This window comes from Protomyctophum parallelum, assembly GCF_964188405.1.
Source record: "Protomyctophum parallelum genome assembly, chromosome: 11".
Lineage (NCBI taxonomy): Eukaryota > Metazoa > Chordata > Actinopteri > Myctophiformes > Myctophidae > Protomyctophum > Protomyctophum parallelum.
The window spans coordinates 43,221,538-43,245,449 of NC_139707.1; the positions used below are offsets into that span (position 1 = coordinate 43,221,538).

At 43.4% G+C, this 23,912-nt stretch overlaps 1 protein-coding gene and 1 long non-coding RNA gene across 2 annotated transcripts in view; both read left to right on the forward strand.

The window, feature by feature from the left end:
- mgat4a (alpha-1,3-mannosyl-glycoprotein 4-beta-N-acetylglucosaminyltransferase A) overlaps window positions 1-21,995 on the forward strand; it is a 32,014-nt gene extending 10,019 nt beyond the window's left edge. Inside the window, exons 2-16 of the mRNA XM_083776649.1 lie at window positions 5,001-5,168; window positions 8,567-8,707; window positions 14,169-14,302; window positions 14,440-14,486; window positions 14,689-14,802; window positions 16,393-16,468; window positions 17,080-17,194; window positions 17,573-17,703; window positions 17,799-17,906; window positions 18,018-18,092; window positions 18,878-18,996; window positions 20,012-20,090; window positions 20,344-20,404; window positions 20,739-20,851; window positions 20,982-21,995. Coding sequence (XP_083632775.1) covers window positions 5,001-5,168; window positions 8,567-8,707; window positions 14,169-14,302; window positions 14,440-14,486; window positions 14,689-14,802; window positions 16,393-16,468; window positions 17,080-17,194; window positions 17,573-17,703; window positions 17,799-17,906; window positions 18,018-18,092; window positions 18,878-18,996; window positions 20,012-20,090; window positions 20,344-20,404; window positions 20,739-20,851; window positions 20,982-21,008 — 1,508 coding nt within the window. The 3' untranslated portion in view covers window positions 21,009-21,995. The remainder of the gene's footprint in view (window positions 1-5,000; window positions 5,169-8,566; window positions 8,708-14,168; window positions 14,303-14,439; window positions 14,487-14,688; window positions 14,803-16,392; window positions 16,469-17,079; window positions 17,195-17,572; window positions 17,704-17,798; window positions 17,907-18,017; window positions 18,093-18,877; window positions 18,997-20,011; window positions 20,091-20,343; window positions 20,405-20,738; window positions 20,852-20,981) is intronic.
- Window positions 21,996-23,309: 1,314 nt separating this feature from the next.
- Window positions 23,310-23,732, forward strand: LOC310866453. Its single transcript, XR_014569917.1, has 2 exons — window positions 23,310-23,494; window positions 23,571-23,732. It is a non-coding gene; the product is annotated as an uncharacterized lncRNA (long non-coding RNA).
- Window positions 23,733-23,912: the final 180 nt, after the last annotated feature.

Below are 23,912 nucleotides of genomic sequence, written 5' to 3' on the forward strand. Positions count from 1 at the left end.
CTCATCTAAAAGACCATCCCTGCATCCTGGGACTCATTACATTTTCAAACCTATTTACATCACTGCTCACCCACATCTCTGCTGTTAGCATTGCCTCGCTGTTGTAGTCATACCAGCCCACAACTTGAATCAGCCCACAGCCAGTACCCAGTTCCCACACTAGATGCTTGTATCCTCCTCTCATCGAGAGTAAGCTGACGATTAATATTAATTAATATTAATAATAAACCCAGGTCTGTTCATCAGACAAAATCATCTGTGAAATCCTAATCTACAGAATGCGGTTTTATAGGAGGGCGGGGGTAGAAAAGGCAGGTGAATGGCAGGCACTCAAAATGGATGGACACCTAAATGGAAGGCTTTAAGATTTTTGCTTTTTCTGCCTTTTTATTGATAGGATGAAAGTAGTCTTGACAGGAAATGGGGAGAGAGATGGGGGAAGAACCCGCGGCACACCGGCGTCAGGCTGGCTCGGCAGCTTACTGTATAGTGCCCAGACGGTTGAGCTAACCGTCCGGGCCCTAAATGGAAGACTTAAGGAGGTGGAAAATGGGGAAAGAAAATAACATTGATTAATTGAATTCTTTATTGACAGAAATGTAACGGTACAGAGTGCAGTCAAACACTTGGTCCAAAAGGATATCACCGAAAAGGCGAAAAATGTCCTTGCGGCCTTTTGTTACAACATGGGACTGAAGGAAAGTGGTAATGTGTGAAGAGCAGAGGCTAGGTGCACTAGGCTAGGTGGTAGAATGAGGAGAGGATGTCACTGCTTTCTTGGAGGTGTTGCACTGCATAAGACCCCACTTACCCCTCCTGCTCTGGAAGAATCCATGTCAGTTAACCATTTAACCCATTTAGGACTGAGTCCGATTCTAAAAACGCCTTCTAAATTCTGACCTAGGTTTTCTGAAAAATTCAAATTTCAAAGTTGTATTCAACATTTTAAAAAATGTTATGTTGCTAATATATGATATACTGTACATAGCAACAAGAACCCCAAAAGGGGTTCCCGAACTATTTCTTTTTAAAGGTTTGTGTGTAATTTTTGAAGGTTTTTGAAACCCTTTTGAAATGTCTTAACGGCAGATCAAGAAAGGAATAATGAGATACAGAGAGTAGACGTGTTACTTACCATATGTACTGTAGGCCTAATTGGATAATAGGTTTAGGCTGGGGATTTGTCTCATTATCCAATTGGCCTCTCACCTCATCCCAGAACTCTTTCAGGCAGCTTTAGATAACCTGTGATGCAGCATGTGCACTGTGCACTAAGGCGTGTGTATTTTGTTTGTTTGACTGTGTCAAGGAGCCACAATGTATCGTGGGAACAGCAACTCGGCAATGGTTGAACAGGCTTGAATATCAACATTTGGGAGTGACATTTAACAAAAATGTCAATAGAGACTATAGGCTAAACGCTGCCAAACAGTGTAGGGCTGTGCTGTACCCAGGGGGAAGAGGGAGTAATTTGATGTCTCTTAATGTCTCTTATTCTCAAGAGGAAGTGAGAATGCTACACCTATGACGCTCACCATAATAATAAAAGAAAAGGTTTAATAGACACCTAGTGCAATTTTGGTCTTTGTTGTTCTCACCCAGTGCGTGTGATGTGAGCTCCGTGTGTGCGTTGTGCAGGTGCGGTTTCATCTTTTCAGGACGAGCATCCTGTTATCCTGTAGCAATCAAAGGCTGATTCAACAGATGCTAGTTCTAGGCTGACCTTTTTTAACGAGGCCTGCCCTGAACCAAGATGACACTGACAGCATCTGTCTGTATGTCTTCTAGAGATTCAGCTTGCCAGATGCAACAGTGTGCTGCTGATGAGAAAGAGGGAGTTGGTATGGACAATAGCTGAGTCGGAGAGAGAGCGATAGATGGAGACTGAGATAAAATGGGACTGGGGGCTTTTGTTTGTCTTAGAAACTGACTCTGCAAAAGGGTACCTAATCTACCTGCCAGGATCAGAAAGAGACTGACACGTGCACAAAAAAAAGAGAAGAATCCCACGCCCTTCCCAATGCGGTCTGTGTGTGCCACCTGAAACTAATCTGTCATATCTCAATGTCCATGGGCATTGTACAATGGCATCGGATCTTCATTTAAAAAACAATCCTAATCCTTCCTTTAAGACAAATAGACAATGAACCATATACAAACTGTGTGGGTCATGGGAGACATCTTTTGGGTTTGGCAACATTTGAATGGTAATGCAATTACAATGTAACTCCGATACTCGTATCGGAGATCGGCGCCGATCCAGGCTAAAATTCTAGATCGGGTATCGGATCGGTGGCCGATCCATTATCCGATCCGATCCTATCCGATAATTATGTGTAATTACAGTATGTAAACAACTCTACCTCCTCTGTGACACAGCAGTGTAGTATTGACAGTATAACATGTGGAATGCAGCCAGGCTAGCCTGCGCACACATTAACCTGGTCTAATTGTTGCACAGTTATTTAATAAATATTTCATTGCATTTATATCTGTGTTTGTTACATTTTGTTTTACAAAGTTGGGAAAGTAATGTTTAAGTCAAGCCTTGATGTTGCCTTACACAAAATAATGATTCCAGACTCCACACAGTGAGGCATACAGCTTAATAGGTTATTACGTTTCTTTGTGGGGGGTATCGGATCGGTACTCTGTATCGGCAGATACTGGACCCCCATGTATCGAAATCGGTATCGAATGCCAAAAAGCCGGATCGGTGCATCCCTAAATTACATGAGCCAAAAGTAGTGAAAAAAGACTTGGTGGTACTAGCAACAACATTTAACAAGTAGTTGATGTGTTGTGAGATCCTCGTATCGGTGTGGTCATAACAGTACAGTACTGGGTGCTCTGTGACAATTCAGTTGAAGTACAGTATTGTAAACTGCTGCTTTACATTGTAAAGCAGCAGGCCCGGAAGAACAAGATGAGTAGATGACACATGGCATAGGGCTTAGGCAATCATGCGACAGGTTCACAGAGTTTATTACATACACACAGAGAATACATATAAAGTTAGAGTTGGACACATGACATGACGTGACCAGAACAGACATAAGAACAGTTTAAAAAGCAGGTGGCTTGCGCACATCCAGTTCCTCGCTGGTTCTGGACAAAAGGTAGATGCATACAGAGAAGGAGAAGTCTGCAGGGCTCTGCACACAGTCTTTGCTCCAACAGTAACTTAATTTTGCTAAAACACCGACATTATTCAGGACACGACGTTTCGGCCGCTAAGTGGCCTTCATCAGGTGACAGTAATCAGTATATGATGACAACCTCCCTTATATTATAGTCGTGATGAAGGCCGCTCACGGACACGTCGTGTCCTGAATAATGTCGGTGTTTTAACAAAAACAAACACTGTTGGAGCAAAGACTGTGTGCGCACTTCTCCTTCTCTGTACTGTACATAGAAAGAACAGAACGTAATAGTATAAGAATAAGGATGACCTTACTGTAGGCATCTAACGGATGCATCTTGTGTCAATAATGATGGAACATGATTTATGATTTAACAACAAGATGTATCAAGTTACATATCGGCGTCATTGGATGGCCATGGACTATTCATAACAAAAATGTTCACTCACATATGTTGCTTACTGGTTTTTGTTACATTGAAGCTGCGATCCAGGGATTCCTTCATGGATGAGTGGTAAATATTTGCTCTCGCATGATAACGCCTGCAGAGATCCGTGTTAAAGTCCTGGGTGTTCTAGTTGCCCCTCTTCACCAGGACAACCTTACAGATGGCAGCTTTAACTTGTATACTTTTCTTTTTAAAATTTTATCCCACGATTTTGTAACCCAGTTTTCTTTTCACGCCAGGGGGAGGTAGTTTTAGAGACCAGGATTACGGCATGTTTTTGTGAGGGTACCTACCCTAGGGGACACGGCGAGAACATGTAAACTCCACACAGAAAGGCCCTATCGCCAACCCCCGCCTCGGGTATGGGCACTGATGACGCGGAGGAGGGAACACGCCGCCAGTGCCCACAGCGTCCCCAGCGGGAATCTTCACCAGGACAACCTTACAGATGGCAGCTTTAACTTGTATACTTTTAAGAGTGGTCTTTGGTGTGCCTTGACATTTTTACAAAAACACTTGACAATAACATTGAGTTTGAGTTCTCTGAAGAAAACCTAGATTTTTATTGTCCTGAGTGCACTGACTCACTTCACTGGATCATGAAGAGCATATTTCGGGGTTGAAAATGTTTTTGTGCACCCCCAGGCTGTTGTATGTGAATGGCAGGAATGGGGACTCGAGTCAGACTCGCACTTGAGTCGCCATACATGTAGCCTCGGAAACTCAGACGTTTTTATTTCCAGGGAGAAAAAATAAGTCTCGGACCGAGTCCACTTCAATTCGGCATAGAGTAGCGCAAACGTCGATCACTCTCTGCTGATTTCTGATCGTCTCTGTCGCTTTAATTAATTAGACTCATGTCGTACAGCTGCGTCTAGATTCTCCCGGCAGATCTTGCCGGGAGCTGCCATAGAAAACATACTGTAGGTGGACCCCAGGCTACCATACATGTGACTCGGACTCGAGCTCAGAGACTCGTGGGCATCTCTGGTGAATGGATGCAAACAGAAGATCTACAGTACACGCACATTTTTCATCACTAATAATCTCCACCTCAACCCACCAACAACAGACCACAACTCCCCCCAGCTTTAAAGACCTCTCCCTTCAACCTTTTGTTCTGAACAGCCCAACCACCCACACAGCCTGTGCCCTGATAAGACTTTAATAGTAGGAACTTGCCTTCTCATACAGTCGCTTTGTAAGAAACAAACAGGCAAGTGTCCTTGTATCACTAGACAAGTTGATCCAGTTGATCCAGACAGTCATGGTCAGTCATTCAATATGATACATACAAGGTTTCAAATATGATTAACATAGGATGTGGCTTTGGAAGGGTTAGGGTTGTTGTGGACAAACAAGTTAACACTCATCCTCAAGCATTCTTTCGTTGTTCCTTCTGACAACAGAGAAGCTGGTAGCATACCAGCGGGAGTTCCATGCCCTGAAAGAGCGCCTCCGTGTGGCCGAACACAGGACGCTGCAGCGGTCCTCTGAGCTCAACAACATTCTGGAGCAGTTCAGACGCGCCATCGCAGAGACGAATGGCAGCAAAGATGCCCTCACCAACTTCTCGGGTAAGCGCACTCATGTCTTGTTCACACAAAGGCTCATAGACGTCAACGCAGCTTCCCTAGAGCGTTTTAAAAGGGAAAACCCTGAAAGCTTATTTGTATCCTTAATGTAATCCTGAATGGGCCATTCTGTGGAATTTTGAGTGTTTCTTATTCCTGGCCATCTAATGGATTCCACACACGCATACCACACACACACATGCACTCACACACTCACACACTACTGCCCTGTGGAAATAACTGTTCCTATATTGGTTAAAGTAGTTCACTACTCCCATCACTAAATCTCAGCATGTTAGCAAATAATGTAAGCTTTGTCAAGTGCTCTCAGGACTCTAGCTGGAGGCCTAATTCAGCCCTCCTTTGACTATGCTTGCACCTCTTGGTCCTCAAACGTAATGTCACTAAAGACAAAGCTCCAAAGTCCAAACCTCCCAAAACAAACTAATATGACTACTTCTCACAAACAGACTTAACTCGGGGCTGCCAACCTGCCAAGTCTCCACCCTTTGAGAGTGAGAGTCACGCATTTTAACCTTTTACCACACACCACGCCACACTTGGCATTTCACACGCATATTTTCCACTCTCAGGGTCTCTCAATACATGTATTATAATATTTGTCAGGGACACGGTGAGCCTGCCCTATTCTTTTTTTTTTTTAAGATTTATTTATTGATAATGCAGATATCATTTACAACAATGAATTACAGAATCATGATTTTTTTTATTTTTTTTAAACAAGACAAGACAAACTCAAAAAGGAAAAGACAAAAAACTGTAAAAACAAACCTACTACTAGTGGTCCATGGCATAATAGGCCTGCAGGTGGTCCATGGGAAATGTTTTAAAATATAAATAAAATGTCCTTGTTAGATGTATTAAAATATGTTTAAATAATACAGTTTCAAAAGTCCATCAAATGTAAGAAAATATTTGAATCGATAGCTAATAAAAAGATTTAAATGAAATCATGACTGTTAAGGGCTTGATTTCATTCATTGCACAATACTATGTATGTGCAACAAATTGTATTATTATTTCAGTTAAAGGCATTAACTGAAATATACGAGTGGTCCAGAGCTAAAAGATATATCTTTTGAGAACCACTGATCTATTCCTATCCCACGGTTACACTTGAGCAGACAAATGGGCACATTTCCTAATAATGATGACTCAATCAGGTAAGCTGGTAGACTGCACCCTTCTTGAGAACTGGAATGTCTTAACCTCAGACTTCCCAGTAACTGATAACATTTATGCACTTCCACGTCCGCCAAAAGTAGTGCATCGTTCCCGTGGAAGAAAATACAAAATCTTCACTTTGCTACAATACTAAATGCATGGTCAGGGACCACATGCAATACCTTCACGGACCACCAGTGGTCCACGGACCACCTGTTGAAAATCCCTGCTCTATGATATCAGAGACAGTAGACATGATGAACTTCCAATAATCAATTAAAAGTGGGCAGTTCCATAACATATGTAATAGGCAGCCTTCTGTTATCTTACATCTTTGGCACATAGGGGAAATGCTTCTATCAATCTTGTGTAACCTGAGCGGAGTAAAGTAAGTTCTGTGAAAAATGTTAAATTGCATCTGTCTATGTTTGGTGGAAACCAGAACCCTCTGAGCTCTCTCTAAAATTATCTCCCAATCCACATCATCATAGGTGCATCCCAAGTCTGTCTCCCATTTATGTTTAATGTAGCCTGCCCTATTCTGCCTCTGATTTACTGGCGAGTTAACCAACACAACGAAAGGAACCAGCCGCACACACGTATACAAACCAATCGGAAGTAACTTAAGGCAGGCTATAGCGTCTCGACGCATCACAGAGGAGTACGAGCAGAGAGCAGACGCGCGAACCGCAAATTACTTTCTCATGCGCCACTGAAAAATCCACTTCAAGTTCAGCCGGTATTTGAGCTACAAAGGGAATTAAATTATTATTGTATCTGAATAGCCGCTTATCTGTTTGTGAAAGCAGAAGTGCATGTTCGGTTCATCATCGATCATTTAGGCTGCTGCTATCAGACCCATGTCGCCAGACAGCAGATCATAATAAGATTAAATAATTTAAGTATAGAGAAATAGAAGCGCTGCAGGGATCAGTTAGTGGCTCTTCTTAGATGGGTGCTCTTTGGTAATACAGGACCACAGACAAAAAAGGTATCTTTCCTTGAAGTTGTGCTGCTTCATTCCCAGTAGGTGTAAATTGCAGACTTGCAAAGAAAAAAGGAATCCAAGGCACTCCGTCTTTTGGTGAAAAAAGATTCATATAATTTATTGATGAGCGAGGCAATTAAAAAACAGGACCTACGCGTTTCGACCAAAAGGTCTTCGTCAGGGTCTATCTGAGATAGACCCTGACTCATCAATAAATTATAGGAATCTAATCTTTTCACCGAAGACAGAGAGCCTTGGATTCCTTTATTCTTTGAAAGTCTGCACTTTTGGGAATTAAGCAGTACAACTTCAAGGAAAGATACCTTTTTTGACTAAGATTAAATAACGTTCTATTATACAGTACATCCAAAATGATAGTACCCTGGACACACACTCTGTCCGATCCAGTTTTTATTATTAACTTAATTCGACCGATGTCGAATAATTTAGGGAGTAGGGACCAACTCCTCCGCCAGCTCCGTGACTGTGAGTCCGTGTGTGTCTGTGAGACCCTGCGAGGTAAGCTCTCTGCCCAGTGTGCCCACAGCGTGCAGTTAAAAGGGGGAGAGACCACTACCTAGTGAATGTGTGTGCGTCTGTGTGCGAGAGAGGGAGAAAGAGAGAGTGTGTGTGTGTGTGTGTGTGTGTGGGCATGGGGTGGTCATGGAATGGTTTTAACTACTTTTCCCTAATTCCAGTCTTAACAATCAGACTTTTTATTTCATAACATATTCCCCCATTTCCACTGAGATTATGGGGATTTCTTTCTAGGGCGGGATATCTGTATTCCTCTAAATCTATGTTAAAAAAAAGGCCAAATCGACATTAAAAAAGCCCAAAAAGTAAAGTTACTGTTCAAGAGAAATTCTTGCACAGTGAGGTGTGACAACAGAATATCACAAAGTCATCAAACAGGTCTTGTAGCTGTAGCATATATATGAACTTTATTTATATAGCACCTTTCAAAACAAGGTTCCAAAGTGCTGTACAGTACAAGGTTAAAAAAACAACATACTGTATAGCAATCAAAATCAATTTGAAAAAGAATGTAGCAGCAGAAGATGCAGCGGCTTCAATAAATAAAATTGCCTCTACTGCACATGTATACTGTAGATCTCAGGACTTTTTCAAAGCAACAGCCCTATTGCTTTGGATCCTTTGGATCTATAGATTGTCTCTTGAATGAAATTAACCGACAAAGCCGGTTCCCTGTTTATTCACATTGTAGATGAGACACAGAAACTGCTGAAGGAACTAGCCAGTCGAAAACCTCTACAGGTGCCAAATATCTACCACCACTTGCCTCATCTACTCAACAATGAGGGCAGCCTGCACCCTGCTGTACAAGTTGGCTTGGGACGCACCGGAGGTGAGGAACACACACATACATGATGCACACGCACACACACACACACACACACACACACACACACACACACTCACTCTCACTCTCACTCTCACTCTCACTCACTCACTCACTCACTCACTCACGGACCAAGCAGTCAAGGTTCAGAAATTGGGTTTCTTTTTATTTCCCCCAATCTGGGAACCCAGACTCCAAATTTCCCCCAAAATGAGTTATTGGGCCTTTTTTGTAAATGAGCTCAACAAAGCATAGTTTGAAACATAAAGGCTTACAAAATAAGACATGAACTGACATGACAAAACAGTGTACACTGTGTACACTGTAAAGATTTGCATTAGAAAATGGCACATACACAAGTAAAGCTCACAACATGACGATGCATTGCGAGCTTGTAGATAGAACATATATTGCTGCAGGGGGGGTGAATCTTTCCCTTTTTTTTTAACTTAATAGGATTTAAGTGGTTAAGTGACTGCAAATTAAATTATCTGTACACGTGGCAATGAATGTCGTAATCATGTGGTCTAGTGTGTGCACCTGTGTGTGTGTGTGAAACCTTCAGTTGTGTGATTGTGGTTAAGATCACCAAACACAAACACACATTAGAAATAGCAAGCATTGACAGTCGCAAAAGGTCTCTGGTCCATGCTTCCCTATAATAAAGACTTCGATTTCTACACATATATAATTTATATTTTTTTGTCCCACGATTTTGTAACTCATTTTTCACCCCTGTGTCAATCATCCTGTGATGTGATCCTGGGCTCTACACACCCTCCGAGCTGTGAGGCGACAGCACTACCGACTGTGCCACCGTGCCTCCACATATATAATTATAAATAAGTAGGAGCCAGCCTCAGGAGTGAGAATTTGCATTCAGTGAATGAATTGGCGGGCAGGACAACTCAAAGGGCAGTTTCTCATTCCTTGTGACAATGTCTGACTGAGGGGAGAAACAGAGGCCCAAATTGGAAAGGAGGAGAAGATGGGGGGGGGGGGGGGGGGAACAAACAGAAGTTTGTGTCTGTGGCCGACGGCGGCCTCCCTCATCTCATCAAAGCCCAGTGATCCATTAGTACAAGTTATTCCCAGAAGAGGTGAGAGGGGGAAAAAGCCAGGCCTATCTCTGCCATCTCTCCTCTCTTCTGCCAGTCTGCTTGGTCTTATGGGGGACGGCTAGGTATAGGTACCTGTTACTTGCAGACAGACTTTTTCTTGTCTAGAGATCCTCCGATAAACTTTCACTCTAGACTCTGGATATCCCATGGCACAGTGCTGCTGTCTGTTGCCTTGTTGTACTGCAATTGTCGTGATGAGTAGTGAGTGTTTTTTGTGAGGATTTGACTGTGCACTGTATGTACAGTATCTGAGGTTGATGGAGGTTTGGAAATTGTAATATTGTGATAATAGGTTACCAAAATGTACCAACCCAAAATATTGTCATATTTTCAATATCAAGGTATATTTAGATTTTGTAAATATTACCCAGCCGTATAATTGAGGCAGGTAATCCAGACATGCTTGATAAACCATTACATCTCTACATTCTCTCTCTCTCTCTCTCTCTCGTGTGTTATCATGCTCGTATCTTTTTTCCCCCCTACTCTCTGCCTGGTTTCTCTGCAGGTCTAAGCATATCTGACATTGAGATATTTATAGTAGTGCACTGCAAATTAGGACATCATCACGACTTCCATTATATTGAGTTAAGGATTGTGGGTAAAAATCGGAGCACAGTGTCCGAGAGAAAGATTACCATGATGTTCTGCACCAGACTGTCCTCGGGCCATGACAGTTTTCAACCCCATTATAATAATCAATATGAGCCTCATATCAGCGTGTTTCTCAACTTTTAGCCCTCAACCCTCCCCGTTTAGCCCTTTAGCCTGCTTTTGTGGTATTCGCTGTACATTTTTAGAAATGTTGAAGTGTTTGTATGATTTGCATACAGGTTTTCAGAATAATTCCATTGTTGACTAAGGCCTCACCTTAAGGTGAGGTCTTAAGGTGTCACCAGCTCAGTGGCCTTGTCCCTTGTGGTTAGAGTGTCCGCCCTGCGACTGGGAGGTCGGGGTTCAATCCCTGGCCGGGTCATACCAAAGACTCTAAAAATGCCTCCCTCCCTGCTTGACACTCAGCATCAATGGTTGGATTGGGGGCAAGTCCCTGCGACATACTAGCGTCATGTCCAGGGGGTGTACTTGTACATCAAGCCTCACGCTACAGAAACGGGAGATAGGCTCCTGCCCTGTGGGCCGCATGGCTCGGCAAGGCTACTTACTCACTTATGGTGTCACACCTTAAGACACACTTGTGTTCTGTGTGTCAATGCATTTCCAATGGGAGTCACATGGTTTCATGACACTGACCTTGTTGCATGGCTGTCTTCTCACTCTCAAACGTCCCAGCCCTTGTATTAAAAAGAAAATCACACCCAAGTGAGGGTGCTCTTATCATCATACATCATCTCGTTCTGGCCGATCACAATTTGCGTCCTCACTTTTGTCTTCAATGTTTGTTTACACAATGTTTGAGTTTACAACAAACACTCAAAAACTGGCCATTCATTATCAATGGCATTCAATGTTTGTGTTTGCACAAACACTCAAAACTGGCCATTCATTGTCAATGGCATTCAATGTTTGTGTTAGGACAATGTTTGTTTTTACCAGTGGTGTCATGGTGATTTTTCTTCTGGTACCACGGAACGTCACGCGCAGTAGACTTAAAATAGTCAGACAAACATATTTACTGCACACTAGCGAAACTAAAAAGTTTGCTTTGGACGAATGAATCTGTTCTTTGACAGAGGAGGAGGCATTGTTGTGTGCAGAACGACACACAGCAGCAGTATAGCCAACTGGAGCCATAGCCTACTGGCTACTAAGTGTGCATGCTACGTGTGCTCATGTATAAACGGTTAAAGCTGTTGTTATGCAAAGTAGGATCCATTTGAATTCGGCACGGTACTTGACACGGTGTGAGAATAGAGGGGAGTGGGGCGCCAGTAAACTTGGACCACTGGGTAGTACTTGGTGTGTCTTGGGAAGTCTGTTGACGCAAGGTTGGTGCGTCTTCTCTTGAATCTAGGGGGACGCGTTCTAGCGCGCACGCAGGGCTTACAGTTCTCAGTCCTGGGGACTGATTTCAGTCCTGAGGATCTCATAGGGGTCATTTAATGAGATCAGTGCAGATTTGCAAAAAAACATTTTCAGTCTTGGGATGGTTTTTGTCTTTAAACCCTGTGCACGCACGTGCACCGTTCCGTTCCGTCCCTGCGAGTGCACGTCAAACAATTACTGGTACCACGGCGTGGTACTGGTTTTTACACAAACCCTCAAAGCTGGACATAAAAGGGGCAAGCGCCCCTCAAAAATGGGACCCATTCACTGCTGGGGTCGAGTACGGAGGAGTTTTTCCTCGGTGGTGTTGTTGTTGTTTGTTTTTATTTTTTATGTGGACATTTTTGGAACACCCTACACAAGCGCCCACTCCCATTTCTTTTGTTTGGGTGAAATCAGTCCCTGCTATCACCTGTCTGTCTGAGAGGCTCAAGTTCAGACAGAGAAATGTAGATTGTTGTTTTTTCCTCTCTCTTTCCCCGAATGACATGAAAGGGCCGTAAGCGGCTGAAAGGGTAGACCGATAAAAGCGAGTCGGGGAGAGAGAGGAGGGGTTTAGTCTGAGAGTTGTGTCCTCCTCCTTGCGTGCGTTTTCACTCACTCACTGTCTCCCACCCTCCCTTATTCTGTCACTCTCTTGTCTCTTTCCCTTCCTCCCACACTCGCCTTTCATCCTCGACCTACTTTCTGGCGGTGGTGGTGGGGAGTGTTGCTCTGCGGTGCGGGCCCCGTGCAGTGCCAAGCAACATTGAAGCAAAAAAAAAAAAAAAGGGGGACAGATTCTCCACGCTGCATGGATCACTCTGGAGAATTGCAACCCTTTCTCTCACGATCCACTCTCTCACCATTACATTCCACCCCCCCCCCCCCCCCCCCTCCCACACACAAGTTTGTTTTGTGTTTTTTTGGGGGCCCCCCCATCGTCTCAGATCAAGCCATTGTGTGCTGCTGCTCTACATATTTTCCCCCTTTTAACCCTGTGCACGCACACAAACACACATACACACATACACACACACACAGATCTGCACACAAAAACATGCATGCGCTCCCATTTTGCACAAAAGAGCCGAAAAGCTGAATTTACTTATTTTCTTTTACGACCACAAAGCATCAACAATGTATTACGTGTTGTACAGAATATAATATAAAATATGTTTTGCTAGGACGATCGTAGGATTTCATTTATGTCAATTAACCACGCATGAAAACGAGAACCCTAGATAAGAGGGAAGTAATCTAACGCTGCCATCTTTCTCCTTTTTTTTTTTTTTGTTCTTTTTTTTTTGCGCTTGTCCAGCCAGAGGAGAACAGAGCAATTCAGTGTCGGATGAACTCCCTCAGTAACTTACTTATCTTGCCTATCTTGTTGTTTCACACTCAATCCATGGCCGCTTGACTCACTCACTCATCCATTCTCTCTTAACTCTTCTTCTCTCCCGCTCTCACACTCGACTCACACACTCTCTCCCATGATTCTTCCCAGTCAAAGTGGTGCTTGTCTCCTAGTGGGTCAAATGGAGTGATCTTGGAGAGCAGTCTATAAGGGGGGGCTCAGTGTGTTCTCTCGTTCACGTTGTCCTCCGTTGAACTTGACCCCTGCTCCTTAGTGTCAGCAGCGTATCGCTATCAGTTGGGTTTGGATAACCCGGACCAGAACCTATTGACCTCTCTCTCTCTCACTCACTCACAGTAACACACTGAGACACACACACACACACACACACACACACACACACACTTTTGATTGATTGATTGATTGTAGTATTTATTAACAGTTTGTAGAATGGGTACATTTCACATGAAAGCACAACTCAATACAAAGACAGTTAACTGTGGACGACACACTGATAAAGCGTTCCACATTTTGGTGGCATAGTAGCAAAAATAATTTAGTCCCTACACACACACACACTCACTCACACACACACACAAACACACACACACAAACTTAGAAATCTCCTATTTTCACAGGAAACACAGTGGGCTCCATTTTGGTCACCGCTAAACCCCTTATCCCTAAACTTCTTTGCCTTTTTTTTTTTTACTATTTTGCAAAACATTTTTGAATAGTTAAAATGGCCAGTCTACAAGATCACAACGTGTCAATGTAGATTGGCTAGTTGAACTATTAAAAAAGGTTTTTAAAAATGGTAAAAAAAAGGCAAAGAAGTTTAGGGATTAGGGTTTAGCGGGACGAAAATGGAGCCTGGTATCTATCTTCTAAGCCTTAGAAGATACCAGGCTCCATTTTATCTTAGAATCTTAAGGAGGTAGTCAGATGATCTCTGTGACTCTGTGACTACCGGAGCTCGTTCTCATCCTGCTCCTTCCTTCCACAGTCTCCATGGTGATGGGAATCCCCACGGTGAAGCGGAAGGTGAAGTCCTATCTGTCGGAGACACTGCGCTCGCTCATCGACAAGCTGTCACCCGAGGAGAAACTCGACTGTGTTATTATCGTTTATGTAGGCGAGGTGAGTTGACCCATTCACACGCGCGGTGTATGTCGAGCACTAAAAGTCTTCGCAAACAAAATGTATCATCATACTAATGTGTGTGTGTGTGTGTGCGTGTGTGCGCCTGTGTTTTTGTGTGACTCTTGTCTCCGCAGACTGACGTAGAATATGTTCACAGTGTGGTGGCCGGTTTAGAGAAAGAGTGAGTCACTTCCTGACATGCATAACACACAAACAAAAAAAAACTATTTCCCATCCTTTTTATGATGCGACCGGTTCCTGTCTCGGCCCCTCAAAAGAGTCAAAATGTCACCTTTGCATTCTGGAGCAATGTGCGTGTCTGTGTTCCTCTGTTGATGCCACCGCCATACATTCACCCGACGCCTTTTTTTTTCTCCCTCCAGGTTCTCCATAGAGTTGAGCTCCGGTCTGATTGAGGTGATCTCTCCTCCGGCCACCTACTACCCTGACCTCACCAACCTCAAAGAGACGTTTGGAGACTCCAGAGAGAGAGTCAGGTGAGACATTACATGGGTTTAGGACCTTATGAACTGGAGCTGAGCCATGTGTGTGTGTGTGTGTGTGTGTGTGTGTGTGTGTGTGTGTGTGTGTTTTGGGGTCTGGCAGGCAGCGTGGGAAGCCCATGGTGGGACAGATGAGATGGAGGAGGGCTAAGCTCTTGCAAAACAGCGGAAGCATGAGTCAGGAGGAGGGAAGAGGGAGGTAGTGATGGAGAGAGAGAGAGAGCTTAGGCCGCCTTGAGTGCTTAGTATTCCACAGGCGCTTAACAAAGTCAGCTCAAGGGCATCCACGTTACCACTCTTGCTCTCTCCTTCCCTCTCTCTCTCTCTCTCTGTACTGCGCTCCGTGTCTTTATCTCTCGCCCCATCGCCGTGTAGCTCTCGGCCTTTCTCCTCTGTGGTTATCTTCTGTTTGGAGTCAGGCTGACACCCGGCCTCATTAGAAATCTGTTTATGGCGCAGTTTGTCAGTCGGCCACTGATAATGGTATCAGGGCCCAGAAGCCTGCGTGCAGTGTGTTTCTGTGTGGGCGTGTGCATGAGATCGAGAAGCTGGCACTGCCGAGGATAAACGGTTATTACATTGTTCAACGTGGGCCAACGTGGTGTTCAATCATTGTTTCTGTTTTTTCCTTCTTTTTTCTTTCTTTCATGGAATATTAATAAGAAACTTCCAACCCTCGCATCCAAATACTAAATGAATAGGGCGTGTGCGCCCATCCCCTCACTTAATGATAATTAAATTCTCACACTACTGAAACTGCAGCACCACCCAACCGTGTGTTTGTGTGTGTACACATGTATAGCACTTGTCTGAATTAATCATACTGTGTCAGAAAGACAGTGAGTAGGACGTGTGTGTGTGTGCTCATGTGTGTGCGCACATGTGAATAGCACTTGTCTGAATGAATCATACTGTCAGAAAGACAGTGAGTAGGACGTGTGTGTGCGTGCATGCATGCGTGCGTGCGAGTGCCTGTGCCAGCTTTCACACCTGCCCACTGTTAGCACCACACACACACCTGTGCCCCACTACCACGAGTGTATATTTAATTATACAGTATATTAGACCTGGACAGTCATTATAGCCACATTACTGGTTGTAAAGTGTCTTGAGACAACTCGTTGTGATTTGACACTATAATAAAATTGAATTGAATTGAATTGAATTACTAATTAACGTTTTTCATTTTCTTGCATGTAAATATCATAATATCAATAGCACAAATGGTTATCTCTAAAATATTGTAGGCTATATTAGACCTGTGTACGAGTGTGAACTAGAGCTGTGTGATATGGATAAAATCAAATATCACTATATTCTTTGCCAAATATCTCAATAGCGAAGATATTTACAGCGTTAGTGTGATAAATATTTATTAGTAATGCCTAAACAAGTGGGTAAATGCAAAATTATCAAACACTACATAGCATTACCGTACTACATTTCAAAAACAGGAAAATAACGAGATTTACAATGTAAAACATACCAGACGATTTACACTACAGCATAGTCTCCTGTTACAATGTCGATATAATATTGATCTATTGCTCAGCCTTGGTGTGATCTCTGCTTTCGTTCACGTAGATGGCGGACCAAACAGAACCTGGACTATTCCTTCCTCATGATGTATGCAGTCAGCAAAGGGGTTTACTACGTCCAGGTAGGTCCCTGGAACATTGGAAGGCATGGAATGTCACCGACACGAGTCTTCTTCCCATTCCAATCTTTTGCAGATCTGGGTGGGGTGACAGTGTGCACGCTGTGCTTGTTAGTTGTTACCACTGGTGCACGCTGTCAGTTTCGCAGCACGCCGTGCCCAATTTAGACTGTACCGCTTCAAAGGAGAGCATTTCTAAACTGTCCATTGTACTGTGCTGTACATGTGTGGGTGGGTGGTGGTGGTGGTGTTGCAAAGTCTTCCATCAGAGCTGAGGAGTTATGACTCCTTCTCAGAGCATGGCCAATTCTACTCACTCTCGGGCTAATCCTCTTAAGCCTCGAGAGAGCTCGTCTGTCTTTTTGGCTCATCTCGGCGGCTCTCAATTTGCCTCTGTGCATACGGGCTTGTTTTCTCTCTGCAGTTAAAGAGTTTAAAAGCCAAGCTGTAAGGAACACCAGTCTGTATATGGGTCCAGTTTTATGGGTTCCAGCTTTCACGGTAATCTTATGATGCGTGTGTGTTCCACAACTCCCCAGACTCCCCGCAACCCCCAAAACTCTACTCTTCCCTAGATCGCATTGATGCATTTGCTTCATTCTCTTCACATACAGTTGGAGGATGATATCGTGGCCAAGCCCAACTACTTCGCGACTATGAAGAACTTTGCCCTGCAGCTGTCCTCTGAGGACTGGATGATCTTGGAGTTCTCTCAGCTGGGCTTCATTGGTACGTCATCATGAATCCAGAATAGATTTGCCTACTGTTGATCAAAATGTCTTTTTGGGATGTTGGCGTCCTGCAGACCTTTCTCTATCGTACAGTATATGTTACAATTATCTTAGGTACAAGAGACAAAGCACATCAAATCTGTTAGAAGATTTCACGAATGCATTGATGTCGACTAAAAAGAATCCACCAGGCTTTCGTTCTGTGTTTCAGAGACGCAAGCCTTCTGCTGGACACTCCTATTGACTCCTATTTCATTTACATTATTTACATCAAGAGTTGCTCGAGTTGTACCTTGCTCTCAATGGTTTTGACGAGCTCTCACCTAACTATCCAGTGATTTATGAACCTGATCCAAACACTCCTGTGGTCTTGTAGGAAAGATGTTTCAAGCTCCGGACCTCAACCTCATCGTCGAGTTCATCTTCATGTTCTATAAGGAGAAGCCAATCGATTGGCTGCTGGACCACATTCTTTGGGTGAAAGTCTGCAATCCTGAGAAGGATGCCGTACGTATGCATATATCCTGTGAGCCAGATGTTGGTGTTTCTTTGGTATTCCTCGGTGTATTTAAATCATTCCACTGTTCCCCGTCATTATGCAGAAGCACTGTGAGCGCCAGAAGTCCGGCTTACGCGTGCGTTTCAGGCCCTCGCTGTTTCAACACGTGGGCCTCCATTCCTCTCTCGCCGGAAAGATCCAGAAACTCACTGTGAGTCTCTCCCAGCCGACTACGTTGACCTCCTTTGAACCTGCTTGTTTCAACATCTGAGCGTCGGTTGTTGCCGCTGTGATCATTCACTTCCTGTTATTATTTGTTCAGGACAAAGACTTCCTGAAGCCGCTGCTCCACAAGATCCATGTCAACCCCCCGGCTGAAGCCTCCACTTCAATGAAGGTATTGCCTCAAGACGTACTGTATATCTTCAGAAACACTCCCAATAGCGGGTTCTATGGGGCACTTCGAATAATTCTGAGAAGGTTTTAAATATTGATTTGCCAAACTGTATTTAACCCATTTAGGCCTGACGTCAAAATTGATAAAATGTCTTCTAAATCCTGACACATTTTCACGATAAAGAATAATAATAGCAGACCTACAAGCTTGCAGCGCGCCACTCGGTGGTGCTCTATGAGTTTGTAGATCTGCTATTTTTCAGCATGTGCAAGTGTGGCTTGATCTTGTCTGCAACGATCACATATACAGTAGGATCCATGTCGGGCACAAATTTAGATGGAGCAGTGGAGGCGACCTTAAACTAAGTGATAGTATGTCTTGGACAACTTGAAGAGGAGTGTATCCTATCCATCGCTTCCTTCTAAACCGTAAATCTATTTCAACTGCTGTTCTAAATGGGCCGCTATGCTCGATAACAGGCTTGATAAGCCCAAAGCTTATTGATAACGGGTACTCAATCGGGTTTTTTCGGGTATCGGTTATCAAGCTCCATCCCTAGTGTGAAGTGAGGGGCGCTCTTATCATTTGTGTAGGACCAAAATAGCCGATTTGCTCGTCTACATATGACGTAAATTCTCCATTCATTGTCATTTGTGTAAGACAAAAACTGCACTGTAGTTGAATATAGGAGGGGCTAGCGCACTGTAACAAAAGGCAGTAGTAATAATATACTGCAATCAGTGATTGATAATAGACAAGTAAAAAATAAACGTTTACCATTGCAGGTGTACCAAGGCCACACGCTGGAGAAGACTTACCTAGGTGAAGATTTCTTCTGGGCCATCACTCCTACAGCAACTGACTACGTTCTCTTCAAATTTGACAGACCTGTTAGCATAGAGAGGTGAGTGTGTAGGAAGCAATATGTGTTGGCGTGATCCTTGCGAATGTGCACCCTTGCATATCATTTGTGTGTTACTGTTATGAGACTGGGAGGCCTCACCAAACAAATGTTAATGCACGTGCGTACACACACACACACACACACAAGCGGCACAGTCCTCTCTTCTCTCCATCTTTCTTCCCGCTGATTCAGGGTCAGCTACAGCGTGCGCGTCTCTGGGGATCAGGGTGGGCTAATGAGAGAGTTCTAAAATAGGCACTCTCAGAGCAGCCTCCTACTCTCTGCAGTGTCAGAAGGAAGACAGCCAAGAGATACAGTAAAAAAAAGGGGAGCTCATAGTGGGGGATTCATGAAAACCAAGCTGGATATAAAGCAAGGTGCAGACATTGTTAACCACCTGCCATCCCTTTTTTAGGCATGTAATTTTGTAATGAAAATACCCATAACTCATTGCATCGCGATTCTTTGTGGTCTTATAGCGTTACACCATCGTTCAATGAAGATAAAATAAGCGTTTGCTTGTGTAGTGTTTGCTTGTGTAGAGACTGGAGAAGCAATATGGAAACCACCTCATGAACAAGAGCATGGCGACAGTTAATAAAAGACAGAGAGATGCTTGAGAGTAACTCTTGTGGGTTCACTCATTCTGTCGCTTAGGAATTCACTTATCTGCTAGCTGCTCCAGTTTCTGACCTCAAGTGTTTTGTATGGCCTCAAATGCCACTGGCAGTTCTTATGCTGTAGATACAGATTAGAGACAATATCAGCCGTTAGCAAACCCATCTTTCTTATTTTCTACGCCCTTTGTACGTCGCCATGTTTTTCCTTTTATTCTCAAATATGTGTCTCTTTCCATTTTGCAACAGACTGAAGAACTTGTCATTTTGATAATGCTAACAGACCGTTGTCTACAGTATGTGGCCTTTTACATGCAGGCCAAAGAGCGACGGTGTTCACGTGACTTCTACTGGACGTGGAATATGAAGTTGAGTTGTGTAATAATGTGCTTTGGCAGGTTCCTGTTCCGCAGTGGGAACCAAGAGCACCCGGGGGACAGGATAGAGAACACCACCGTGGAAGTTCTCCCCTTCTCGGTGAGGAAGCCCAAATTAAGTGAAATTCAATGCTGTAGTGTGGTGCACCAAATGTTGTGTCTGATTGGACGAATGTACCCCCGCCCCCCACCACATCTCTCATATTGACTGACTATTGACAAGATCAAGAGCATGGCTTGCTGTAGTCACTGCAGTGTGTTGCCAGAGGCGAGGCATTTTTGTACACATGCCATGCTCCATTACACAGTGTTTACAGCCGTTTGTCTCTTATCTCTGTGCATTTGCTTTTCAGGATGCTGGGCTGCAGACCAAAGAGAAATACAAGCGAACTGAGGACCGTTTTTACAGAATCGGTGGGTAAAAACCGACACAATCTTTTGATCATTCATGATTTATATTCACACGGCTTGAGATTCATTATAAATGCTCACATACTCTAAATCGGTGGATCAGATTTCACACTCCCCCACTCTCTACCTGTCCTTTACATTATTTTGTATTGGGACAGATCATTTTTGTGACCTTGACACTCGGGTGTCCATTGTGTGTGTGTGTGTGTGTGTGTGTGTGTGTGTGTGTGTGTGTGTGTGTGTGTGTGTGTGTGTGTGTGTGTGTGTGTGTGTGTGTGTGTGTGTGTGTGTGTGTGTGTGTGTGTGTGTGTGTGTGTGTGTGTGTGTGCGCACACAGGTCAGTTTGAGAAGGGTGTGGCAGAAGGGGCCGTAGATCCCGCCTTCAATCCCGTGGTTGCACTGCGGCTCTCCGTCCTAAAGGACTCGGCTGTGTGGGCTATCCTCAGCGAGGTAAGCCCAATCACACACACTGCAGGACAGGAATCTGGTCTCTAGTCATGCTGACCACCAATGTGGTCCTAATACTCACGTGTCGTTACGTCCAGTAATGCAGGTGTGTGCTGTGCTTTCCTCCCTGCAGATCCACATAAAGAGGATAGCGGGTTAACCAGCTGTGGGCAGGGGGGTCCACATCAATCATGGCCCCTGGGGGACCTAGAAATCTCCTAGAATGCTAACGCAGACCTTCTGGGTCTGCCTAGCAACCAGAAGTGACAGCATTACAGCCCAACCCAGAGTGGGTCGTAATGGTGTTTCTGTCCATCCAATTGTACCCCTCTTCTTTAGTTTTTCTTATCCTTCTCCTTTTCCTGCTGCTCCCATTTTTTGTGCTCCCAATTCGTGTGCTCCCCCAATTTTGTGTGAATGTGTCGAATACTACTGTACAAAGAACACCCGGAAAGGTGTCATAAAGAAATAGGTTCCCAGTGTGGCTGTGTGGGGTTGCTCGGCAGCTTTGGACACAATCAAAGAGACAGTCAATGGGGACGATTTATCACATCACGCTACCCTTGTCTGCTGCTCTATGCTGCCACCTCCTGGGAAAGCTGGGGTGTTGCACGTGTGCCACGGTAAAGCTTCCTCGACGATGGAGAAAGTTGTCAACTTGTCATCACTAATGGCCAGTTGCTGTCTGCTCTTTACAATGCTGTACGAGCTTTGGCTAAAACGGCAATGTCAACTTTTGAGAAACAAAATTATGCTGTTCATTCCCCATGGCAAACACTTGTCCATGAAGAATATAATATCACAGATGTAGAATTATTAGCCTACAGTACAACACAAAATAGATCCCAGGTTTCTATGTAATGATCCCACCCCCATTAAGAAAGTTACAAATACAAGAAAACCATATCTATCTCACTTCCTGTCTGACGGGATGTTGTGCTTATGACCTCAATGTCCATTTATAGTAAACCAATCAGACATTGCCTTGGGCATCAGACACCTGAAGGGATATATTGTTATATTGATATATTATTACAACAACAGACGATCTATGAAGGTGATTTAATTTATTTGAAATACATTTTTAATTTGTACAAGAGGTAAGAAATAAATATATTTTTTATTCTATGGAGAGATGTTTATGCTAGTGGAGTGTCTGTCTTTTTTTTGTATGTAGGTGTTTTTTCCCCACAAAAAACTGCCTTTGTCCTGTTTTTTTTGTTGTTTTTTTTTCATTTCATTTTTCACTTCACAGCTCCTTTGGCCCCTGTGTTATCTGGTGGTTCAAATAGCTTAATTCTAACTGCTGTACCAGTTTTCTGTCCCCCTGTCCCACAGCCAAACGGTAACTAAGAATGCATTTTCATACACGAAAGCTAAGTGGTCGCAGTTGCAAGTTGATCAGTCCTTTTCGGGAGATTTGTAAAATGAAATATGTGCCTTACATCCAGGTCCTTTTGGAATTGCCTTGGGCAGCATCGTTTGCAATCATTCCCCTCCCTCTTGCCTTCACACCCACACACACCCATGGCCCGAGTGCAATGATGATCACTGGTAATACTCCATTAATTATACACCTAATATGTTGCAGCTGGGGGGCAGAAACTTGCTGTGTGTCACTGATGTAGATCTCTCGACACCAAGAGGTGTTTTAGATTAACCTTCTGTCAGGACACAGGAGGGTTATACACCGTATGTATAACATTACCTACTGAAACCGCATGGTTTGCACTGATTTTTCTTTCCTTTTTTATTTGTATTGTCCCATGCACATTATGCTAGTTATATTTTACATTGGTGGTCCAGTCAACTTTGTGGTTATGATTGGACTCATTTTGACTACTTTACTTTGTTGTGCCAACATGTGCCATTTCATTGTAGACTTGTTTGTAGGTCGACAGATTTTACGAGGCAGCCTCAATGAGTGTAAATAATATGAAAAAGCAATGAACATTGTCCAGTTGTTTCTTTATCACACAATGCCTCACGCCATAATTTTATCAAACTGTTATGTGAATACATGTTTGTTATACAGTCATGTGCGGAGGAGAACCCTTTTTTATTATTAGTTCATACTCATCTTGGATGTGACAGTGAGTGGTTTTTGCTGGGGTCTAGAGGAAGTGCCTTGAGACTAGTAAACATTTAGCAGAGGGGTTGATTAGAAATGTGCAAACTGTTTTCAAAAGGAAACTTTTTTGCTAGTTTATAAACATTTATATTTTATTATAACCAATTCTGATTTGCTTCCTCTACCCCCTGATCAAATCATCAATGCTTCAGTTGTATTAAGTATATTGGGCTCCATTCGTCACCGCTAAACCCCTTATCCCTAAACTTCTTATTTTCTTTTTGCTATTTTGAAAAACATTTTTTAATAGTTCAACTAGCCAATCTACATTGACACATTGTGAGCTTGTAGACTGGTCATTTTAACTATTCAAAAATGTTTTGCAAAATAGTAAAAAAAAAAGGCAAAGAAGTTTAGGGATAAGGGGTTTAGCGGTAACAAATGGAGCCCATTGGCTCCCTCTCTTTATCCTCTCTCGGTTGACTAGTTTTGTCTGTTGGCATCACTGCAGACGGGAGGAAAAGAGATGAAACCACTTATGGGTGGACCGGGTTGTTTTGAAAGGGGTACAAAAAGTAGATTGCACCTTGAATGTTTGTAAAATCAATATAAATGGATGTAGTGGGCTCCCTGAGAAGTGTGGATAAAAAGATAAACACTCGCCCTTGCCTTACAACCCTGGCTCACACCCATAAATTCATGTGCCTTCATCATCACGTACATGTGTATGTCTGCCGTTCAGATTTTTGACACGTTTTCATGGACATCTTTGGAATAAATTAAGTTAATAAAATCATGCCCATGTATGTTTAATGTTGGTTTTATTAACCCAGACACTTCACCGCCACTTCATCAGATAATTTAATATTCAATTGATTGTGACATACAAAGGAGGAAAATACTGTGGTATTTTGCTATAGTGTCTGTGAAATTAAAGATTATTTCATTATAAAACATTTGGATCTTTGTTTGTATAGTTGGGCTTTCAATCCA